General features: G+C 34.7%; 1 protein-coding gene across 1 annotated transcript; it reads left to right on the plus strand.

Moving 5' to 3' along the window:
• The first annotated feature begins 7610 nt into the window (after nt 1-7610).
• On the plus strand, nt 7611-8672 carry LOC126923304 (uncharacterized). The gene has a single exon (XM_050736628.1). The coding sequence runs from the start codon at nt 7755-7757 to the stop codon at nt 8235-8237; it is 483 nt and encodes a 160-aa protein (XP_050592585.1). The 5' UTR covers nt 7611-7754; the 3' UTR covers nt 8238-8672.
• Nucleotides 8673-11084: the final 2412 nt, after the last annotated feature.

Genomic DNA, 11084 nt, shown 5'->3' on the forward strand with positions numbered 1-11084 from the left:
ACATTTCGTATAAATCAATCTAACGAATAATGCTTTTACGATTTCAAGCATTATACCTATATTAATAATTGAAAGATTAGTAAAATTACAGTAATGGATACAGGCGAAGGAAATCAATTAGGTACGAAGAGCGGATCCTGTGATCACGAGTTGCACGTGCATCATATCATGGATTTACGAGACGTCTATCGCTATGAAGTATACAGACACCAGGTCCAGCAATTTATACGACCCATGGAAACACAGACCATTTACGTTCATATAACAATTTCAAGATCGCATCTTCTGGCTCAATCTTCATGTTGGCCGTAAAATTTTTAATTAATATGTTCTCAAAAATGTGCTTGTGCAACGCTTGCGTAACAAACCCAATCATCTTAAGTACAGCGTTTTTTCTTTCCATCTTTTCATTTATTTTACTTTTTTATTATATAAAATAAGACCAAAACGTTTTAATCTGAAACATTTAAATATTTTATTTAAATTGAGAATCAGAGAGTCTATAAGAAACTTTTAGTTTGCCTAAACTTACAATTGCCATTGTTTCATGCGAAACGAAATTTAATCACCGAAAGCGGGAGTTTAGAATAACTCTTAATTCGCTGAGCGCTTCGGTAATTTCCTGGAGTGGTCTTGTCCAATAATCTCTTAACCTCGTATTACACTCGATAGCGAGACGGAAAGAAGCAATATAACGTCCTAGATAAACCTAAGCTAAGGGACAGTCATTAAATGGCTACGGTAAAGGCTTTAAACGTCGTCTGTCTTTTCCCTCTGCTTTCTAACCAGAATCAAAAGTTGCGCTTAAAAACAATCTTTGAAGTGTGTAATCAACAGCCCAAGCAATTATTGAAGATCTTACAGGAAGTCGTAATATAATTCGTTCCGTGGAAGCAGAAGTAAAATAAAGACACGATAACAGATAATTGTTTATACCAGATGTGTCTACTACCTGGCAACTATCACTCTTACACAATAATTTACCAATAATGTTATTAAAGCGAGAAATGAGCAAGAATAATTAAAATAATCGCATACGTGTTCTCGTATCAATGCGGATATGTTCTTTTGACTACTGGAATGTAGAAATTCTATCACTAGATGATTTTCTGCGAAATGAACGAGCGCTGCACTGGTTCTATAATATTAAGATCTCAATTGCATTATTAACAGGAAGTTCGTCCAAGTTTCGGATGTAATTTCAACCGCAAAACGATTTAACTTTAGCTAAAGGTTAAATTAATTTTAAGAAAAACGTTGTTGTGCCATGACAGTAAGCTGCCCGTGGCGATATTAATTTAAACTTTACATACCATGCCGTGAATTGGCTAGCTTGACTAATAGAAGTGTTTAGCAATCTTTTGAGTCTCTAACGTAAACATCCTATGTAAGAAATAAAGCATCTGATTCTCAATTCGACGTAAAAGGATGTATAATGCACGTTAATGTAAAAAACATTTAGATATGAATTTAACCATTACTAGTTTAATTAAATATATGCAAAGAAAAGATTGTAAAAGTATGATGTAACGCGTATGGAAATGAAAGTTATGAATTATTAAATAATATCGCATAATTTTTTAACAAAAGACTAAACAACAATTTAAGAAAATAGATAAAACTGATTTTCAACGTAATTTCTTTAAAATTATAAATTGAAATTTTTACGTAATTAAAAGTTGCAAATACAGTATTCGAGTAGCATATAAAGTAAAATAAATCACTTGCAATTTAATGTGCTATATGCATAAAACGAGTCGATATGGATCACGCAAATTAATACTTAAAAAACGTAAAAATCATAAATACGTAATAGTTCAGGCGAATAATAATAAATCATCGACAAACAATCCGTTAAATATTCATTGTGAATGAAAATCGACGTGAATAAAGAGATTTTCGGGAACCATTTAAATTTCGATGATCCAATCAAATTCTGTGCAATGAACCGTAAAGTATTGTGGCTGGTTCGAAAAATTTGCTAGCATATGCGTGTTGAATGAAGCACGCATTTAAATTATCCGGAATAATATGCATTTATTGTTACCAAACAAACAATTACGGCGTATGAAAGACGTAAGCGTAAACACATATACGTAATTTAACGTTTCCAGGGAGAAAAGGAGTAATGGGAAACTATTTATGCTTGAAAGAGGTGCTTATTACTGAACATTTCGGTATTTAAGGGAACAAAATTATTTCATAGGATACTCTTCATCCTGTGAATTTATCCTTGCCTTCTGTTTTATGAACAAAATATAGAACTTATTTTTTATTTACCTTACTTTTCATAGTATTAAATTTGTATGGTCATACAAGAGTAGTACCAAATAATACAAAATTTAATATACTTGCGGCCAATTAATTAATATGTAATTGATATAATAAATACAATGAATGATGTTTTGTTAATACTGCAAAATTAACTCTTTGTAGAGATTTATATTTCTCCATTAAAAAAAAAAAAAGAAAAAGAAAAAAAATGGAAAATCGTAGCGTAATCATTTCGATTCATGACAAAAGAATAATCCACAGGATCACAAGCAGCAAAAATGGCGTGAATGCATGTACGAACGTCCTGAAACCTGTCTCTTCCAATAGCGTAGAAATGGCAGCATAGTAACCGTGTTACCGGCCACAGAATCATAAGACTCTGCCGTTGTGAACATTGTTTCCTCGTGGACCACACGAAGGAAATTCCATCCGGTTGAAACATGAACGCGTTCATGATCGCGGAGATAGTATGTATCATGGTAGTGACGACACAGGGATCACAAGGTGTCTTATGGAAACGATAGAACTTCGTTATAATGAATACTCAGAGTTTACAATAGCTGATTTTCATTATGTATCATGTTCCTGTAATTTGACTAAATATCGACTACAAATAATATGAACGAGTATTTAAATAAAAGAAATATTCGATTTTAGTATTCGTATTGAAGTTGTACTTCTATCTCTGAAAATTACATTTCTGGTACTGGTTGCGCATTTAATGTCAGCATTTTTTGTCATCGCGTCAATCCACAAATTCACTCACGTATGTGATTGTTAAGAGATTTAAAGGCGTGAATGGAAGTTAACGTTTTTATCGTATGGGCCGAATAACTCAATTTCGTATACGTATTACCAGTGAATCTCAACCAGTCGAAATTCAATAGCTGCACGCTATCCTCGGCTGTCGCAAATTTGACACGCAATTATTGTTATTGAAACTATTATTAAACCGACTGGCGTATCATGAGCTCATGCAAATCACTTTGTCACATGTTTGCCACATAATCAATGCTTCATATTACACTGTTGGACGTAATTCGCGTGTATGATATTAGCGTAACGTATTATCAACGAGAATGGACGAAGAGTGAATTTTATGACGAAAACAGAATGTAGACATTACTTATCAACTCATAATTTTTACTTACTATACTATCCCTGCTTCATTGCACTATAAATACTTTCTTATTTTTTCTCTATGTTTCCTAACACATGAATGAGGTGTCTGTCTGTTATGATTTATATTTGTACAATAGAAAGAAGATATGGCAGTGATCGTAACTACATGTAAATATTAGACAATCATAAATAATGCGCTGATCGACCGATCTTCGACACAATATTCGAAATTCGTCGATGAAAAAACAAAACTAGCCGCAATTCCTGATTTTCGGTACACTTTTCGCGCGATAGAAAGGAAAAAACATGTAAAAAAGCGGATACGCAATGTTTGCGAAACAATATTTCATATCACTTTCTGTTCTCACACCTGAAGTCACTAAGCCCGAAATCCCGAACCGCTTGATACGAAATTTTCCGTGAAATATCGTAACGCTTAAACCAATAAAAAGGTTCCATTCGCGAAGATCATATCGGGGAGATGTGAAATTTTTACGGACGTCGAATTCGTCGACGGTTACGAGGACGCGAATTCCACAACGAAATCCTTCGGATATAGGAACGCGATATAGGCAATATTTGAAGGCCGTGTATCCGATCGAAAGCGTCGAAACCTCATCAGCAGTTCTGCTTTGTGAATCAAGAGGAAAAAGAAAAGATGGAAAAGCAAGGGAAAAAAGCAAAGAATCCTTTCGCTTTTTTTTTTATTCTCTCCCTTAGTAAACAGTCAGCGGCCAAGAATTTCCCCTAAGTTCCTACTGCCCCTAAAATTCGCACTTTCCATAAATTTCCAGCGTCCTCGCCATCTCCAGCGCAAAAGCAATGGAGTACGAAGAAGCTGGATCACGGGAACAAGCGGGAAGAGGAAATTGGAAATGAGGAAAATAGTTACGACACGATGTTACGTACTTTTCCTCGAGTTAGGGATGAGAATGACGTGGTAAAAATTTCGTGGGACATCAAGAGAGGAATATCGAGAAGTAATAAATATCAGAAAGATGCGAAAGACACGTAATGGTGGAGAAACATTTTTGATTTTTAATACGACGAAACGTTTTAAACGCTCGACGAAATCTCGACCCGATGAAATTTCGATTGAACGACTTCGTCGAATTATTCCAACGAATGGAAACGAATAACATTTACAGATAATTGACGGTATTCTCCCAGAGAGAATCTCGTCTCATCGGATTTATTTCGGTTCAGATTCCTCGGTTCAATTCAGAGCGCTCATTAATAAACTGTTTTTATTTCGTTAAATAATAAAACCTCACTTCTTTTATATACGAAATATAGGCGAGTCAATGGGACCTCAATTTTTTCGATATGATAATAGTCTGAGATTAATTTAGTATGTATGATTGCGGAATATGAAAAAGTAATTTGGAAAAAGTTGTTAATTTGACCGAACCGAAAATCAAACTATCCGTCCGACTCACAAAACCACTGAATTTACCTACATCAGCTACGACTGTGAATTCTCAATTCAACTTTAACTAATCAGCCAGAACCATTGGCCATTAATTAATCAGGTTATTTAAATGCGTTCACTTGGACACATCAGAACCGCCTATACTTGTTGCATATCATTGTTCGTCAGCAGGCATTGTTCCACGATTCGAAAATATTGATTCAACATGCATGACAGCGCGACTGCATCTCATTATCCTTCAGATACCAAAAACCAATGATATATCTAGAGAAATAATTCAACTAACAACTGCTGATGTATACCGTAATAACGCATTTTATGATGGCTTATTTGCGCCCGAAAATGTCTGACTAATTACCTTAATTAGCTTGTGCAATGTGTCCGCCCTGTCATTGTGTCTTTGTTTCCATCGTGCCCTCCATGCGAGAAATCGTTAATCCTATTGAATTTTAATAGCAGTGATGTTACCACATAGAAAATGTACACGTCACTGCATGTCACTTTCTTGAAAATTTGAAGAAGTATGAATTTTTGGTCTTCCATGACTTGAACAGTATTACGATTGGAATAGAATATGAATAGGATGAAAAAGTTTCGTGTTATTCGATGAGATCGAATATTTGAAATGTGAAAGTTTAAAGTAATGTTAAGTTGGAAGATGTGTGACCCAGAAATGTATGTGTTTGTGTGTACTTTTCTTTTTTTTTATATGTAATGCAAACCGAGAAAATATCGATAGCACAGAATAACACTGACAAATATGAGTTCAAACAACTTTATCGATATTTTTAGACTTTTTATAAGATATTCGACAGAAGAACATGATATATTCAAAAACACATGAAGAAAATAAATGAATGTAACCCCAAAGAATATATTAATGTTTTTCACTGATTGCTTATTTAAAAAACGAAATGTTAAATACCCTCTCTTATCTTAAAATTAATTAAGTCTTTCTATTTTCCGTTAAAAGAAGAAAGGAATTTAAAAAAAGAGAAAAAACACTGAACGGGCTGTTCCACTTTTATAAATAAAACTATGGCGACCAAGTGACCACTAGGCCAAGTACAAAGAAAGTCATGCAAAAAAAAAGCCTTCTAAAGATCCGAATGAACCGTGGGTTAACTTATGTGCGAAGTTCCATAGGTTAAAATAAGTATCCCTTGTCGACACCGTTCAACAACCGCTTTGGCCTTCTTCTACAGAAACGAGGGTAATCGTACCTATAAATAAAGGTTTATCTTAATTAACGACCCTTTTTTACGCGTATTTATCTTCCAGAAGAGGGTCGAAAAGAACATTTGTGCGATCAATTACTATCTATCGTTATGGCGAATTCGTTTATTATTAAAGTGGAACAATAAAAAGTCCCGATTTAAATCGTCCTTCTAGATCGGAGTTTCGACGACACGCGTGAACGTGTGATTTAAACAGATTCACATAATCACAGAAATTTAAACAAAATCGCGAGATTTAAACCATCGAAACAAAAACGTTTAGCGAGCGACCATTTGCAAAAAGTAATAGATATTCGCCAGTGAAATTCTAACGAAGAAAGAGTTTGAATTACCATGGCGCGGCCAAAGCAAGGAAAAGAGAAGAATAAGGTCACAATACGGGGCACACGATTTTAGCAGTGTACCAGTTCATTCAAAGCTGTGTTTCAGGCATACAAAGTTACAAACTACCGAAAGGTAGCGCGAGCACGTAAAGCTCCCGGTTGTTAAAATTGAATCCATAAATCTGATGACAACATTATTGCTCCCGGAGAGTAATCCAAAATTCTAATTTCTTTGAGTTGTAAGTCCATCATTTCTGACGGCACGATGCCTACCGCAAAAATAATTTCATTATTACCCCATTTATGAGATCTTTAGTCCGGTCAAAATAGACATAAAAGTAGTAATTAAAGAACAACAATTCCAACAGAACTAAATTTTGGTAGAGACCTTGGATACACCTGTAGAAATAAAGTGCCAAAAATCCTTATTGATTTCATGCGGGCTAAAAAAGTTATTCAAAGTCAAAATCAAAATTTTCGGATTTTTTAAATTTTTCTTGAAAACGGTAAGTTTTATCGAAAATATAGTCCAGACAAAATTGTAGATCATAAAATTATCTACAAAAATGTCCGTCATACTTTTTTTCCTAAGAATCGCCATTCCTAAGATATCGCTAATCTAAAAGTTGAAGTTCTATCGTCCACGTGGCGACGCTCATATACCTGCTTTTCTGAAGTGGCTTAAGTGAAATACTTTTAGTGTTGAACGTTCCTTTCAAGTGAATACATGTATTTATTGCTAGCGTCTACTATTACAGTTTGTACCCATTAATATCTTTAAAAAATGTCACTATTGTGCTTTATTTGCAATTAACTTTTGACGGTAGGTGAAACTGTAACAGTTAGTCGTGGAATGAAAACTTTGATTGATGCAAGTATCGAAAGAGGCGATGAGTTTGTTGATTATCTGAGAAGTGAAAAGTCTGTAACAGTTCACGTGGATTGCCAAAAATCATACATCCGGAAAAGTTCAATTACTGCTATTAAAAGACAACATGAGGATGGACAAGCTAGTACATCAAAAGTAAGTCCACCTCGTACTAGAGCACGAGTAAGTGAATCTGACTTTTGTTTTAAAAAATATTGCTTATTTTGCAGCGATGAAGCGGATGAAGAGGCTGAAAGAAAATTTCTGCATCGTCGACAAAAAATTTATAACGTTGCTACACTTTCATTCAAAGAATCCGTTTTGACAGTAGCTCAGGATCGTTCTGATGACGTATCAAAAGCTGTTACTGCATTAATTTTGAGTTTGATTTAGTTGCTGCTGAGGGTAAATATCATGACAATTGTTACAAATCTTTCCTGAGACCTAATACTGGCGGTAAAGTAGGCCGTCCTCAAGATGAAATAGCAAACTCTGCGATGGAGGAAATTTATAACTTTATAGAAAGTAGCGACGATTGGCGGTTTACATTGGATGAACTAAAGAATGTTAGTAAAAATGTAGCTTTAGATAACAGAACTATAAAAATACGATTGAAAGTAAAGTATGGTAGTAGAATTATTATTACAGAAAAGCCGGGAAAATTAACATTTATTTGTTTCGTTGACAATTACCAAGACATTTTAAGTCAAGCCTGGTCTGATAAAAAATACTTGAATGAAAAAGAAGAACGGTTAAAAATTTTGAAAGCCGCGGCAGCAATTATTTGTGACGATATTCAATTTTGTGTGTTTGATAATACTACGTACCCCCCACCGAGTAGAATGTTCGAGAATATAAACACCGATATCCCGGATTCATTGTCATATTTTTTGGGGCAAGTCGTTCTTAAAAACAAACGTCATAATTTGGAGCATTTGAAGTTAGTTTGTACAAATATTAGCCATAAAACTCCGTCATAAGAGATCGTAGAATAGGCTTACCAGGGAAACCACGTTAAAAAAAAAAGCGCCAAGTACACTACCTCATAGGTGGTGTGGAAATGTGTGCATGTCATGTAGAATGTAACTAATTTAACCTTTAGAATGGCGATATCTTAGGAATGGCGATTCTTAAGAAAAAATGTATGAGGAACATTTTTGTAGATAATTTTATGATCTACAATTTTTGTCTGAACTATATTTTCTATAAAACTTACCGTTTTCAAGAAAAATTTAAAAAATCCGAAAATTTTGACTTCGACCTTGAATAACTTTTTTAGCCCGCATGAAATCAATAGGGATTTTTGGCACTTTATTTCTACAGGTGTACCCAAGGTCTCTACCAAAATTTAACTCCGTTGGAATTTCTGTTCTTTGAAATGTCTATTTTGAACGGACTACTTGATCGTTGAACTTTCACTAGAATATATTCACTGTTATACGAGCGTATTGCATTGTTTAGTTGCTAAATCATTTTGCGACGTGTTTAGCTTCTTAATAAGATATCTTTAATATAATATTAGTTACTACACTTGTAATTAAAAAAAAATCATGGTCATTCTCTGAGTAGAGAAAATAGTTCTGACTTCACAACAATACAAACTGGTGAATACAAACGAGCACGCAAATGTCTGATCTCAAAAATATCGTATAACTCTATCACAAACGTTACATTCATTGTTAAAACTTCTAGATAACAGACTAATACTTTGAGAGCTCAATGTATCGAACTCTCGATAAAGAATAGTCAAAATGAATCAAACAAAGGGTGGGACATAATCGTTAAATGGTGCAACAAAGAAACAGTAGAAAATTGTGCACAAGACCTGATATTTCTTTCCAAGGCAGACAATCCCATATTTAAACCGCCTTTATCCGGTTCGCTGACTTTCATGTCAAATACATACGACGGAATATTAAAATTTCAAGTCCCAAGGACAGCGGCTGCGTTGCGTTGGAAATCGACTACCGAGTATTTAAAACTGTTTCAGTGCGAAGAAGCCATCTTACCACGAGACAAACGATAAATAATGAAGGAAGATACGTCTAGTTTCTCGGCGACCGTCAATTATATTCTCCGGTTAATACGTACTGTTCGTCATTGTTATATAAATGTCACTGCTGTACCACGAATAAAGGCTGATGGAAAGGCAAAGGTTGCGATGACGGTAGATTTAGTTTTGTTTGAGTTAATTGCGTTCTTTGAAAAAGATTGAAGCAACTTCTTAAAGACATATTAAAAAAAACAATTACTTCAAGCAGAACGTTTCTTAAGGAGAAAATTTTAAGAGTTTATTTAACATAATTTCTTTAGAAAAGGTTAAAGAAAGAGTTTGATGGAACTTGAAGATCGAATGAGAAGCATGAGTTACATGGAATTGTTTAACCACAAAAAATAGTGATTTCAAAGGAATGTAAATACAAACACCGTTTCTGTTACGACGCTATAGTTCATACTTGACACTAAATCTTCGAATGCAATTATTCTGATAGTTCTTACCGTCTCCTTTCCTATTATTTTGGTGCTCCTCAGCCCTACTACTTATGTTTGATATTGTACATTCTTCGCAAACTCTCTATATCTCCATCTATTTTCTTCTACCTGTTTATCATCAACGCAATATCATGAAATTTAGGAATCTATGAATCAACCAAGACTCAAAAATGACGCACATAAATACGACCAATGCAGACAGCATCTTGGCTACACCAATGCACTTTCGTCTCGCTTTATGCAGACTTGTGCCTACGTGTGGTCGAGGCACAGAGACGAGTGAACGTGTACCTCGCCCCGACGTAAACAGCATATTTTCTGACTCACTAGTGCAAACGTAACACGATGCGAATATTTAGAATTATTCACGATGCGGCCCTTCTTGGCTCGGACCCCACCCCCTCTCCTCTGCTCCTTTTTCCGATCCTTTTTCCCGTCGTTCCACCTGCGATGCATCGAATTACCGCCTGAGTTCAAACGAGATGTCGAAGATGAGATGCCACGAGAGACGGTTGCTTGTGATCAAGAAATCGCACGCATGTAGCGCATCGACAACGGTATCGCGATAAAATTTGCAAAATCCGGGCAATTCGAGCTATAGGTACTAAGTAGAGATCAAAAGATATGGGCCACGATACATGAAATCAGCATTAGACATTATCGAAATAAGCTTGTATTTGAATAATTATTTAGATAAAAATGTTAAGTCTGGCCTGATGAAGAGAATTAGAACCCTCACGAAGCGTTGGAATAGAGCGGAACGATAAAACGCTGATAAAATATTATCATAAACTAAAAACAACTATATAAGAACATAATCTGTTACTTGGTGAAGTTTCAAGTTTCTGATGAATCAAAGTACTCTTGGCTTTGCAAATTAATTTAGAACGTATTCAGGGCTAATTAGCTACGGAAACGTTCCTGTAATCGCAGTCAAAGAGAAAGTTTCTCGCTTAATAGAATTCAAATTAGCAAGCGGAAACACTACACCCGATGCCTCGGTAAGGTTTTCATTTATTTTAGTATTTTAGATAATATCGACAAGTAAAAGTCTTGTATATAGGATGCAATAGAGAATTGCAAAAAGTTTAAGATTCAAGAAGCTCTGAAGTTTTCAAATTCTTAATTTCTTCTTTATAAATAAGTGTATGTAAAAAAATAGGAGGAAAAATTTCTACGTTTTTTGTGAGTAATAAAATATTGAAAAATGTGATTTCTAACAGATATTGAATTATATAGATAGATTATGTACTGTCACAAACATTAACATTCGTAAGCATTCGGATCTTTTTATCAAAACTTAAATATCACGAAGTTATCTGTAAAATTCATCA

The sequence above is a fragment of the Bombus affinis genome, chromosome 13 (assembly GCF_024516045.1).
Source record: "Bombus affinis isolate iyBomAffi1 chromosome 13, iyBomAffi1.2, whole genome shotgun sequence".
NCBI classification, from domain to species: Eukaryota; Metazoa; Arthropoda; class Insecta; order Hymenoptera; family Apidae; genus Bombus; species Bombus affinis.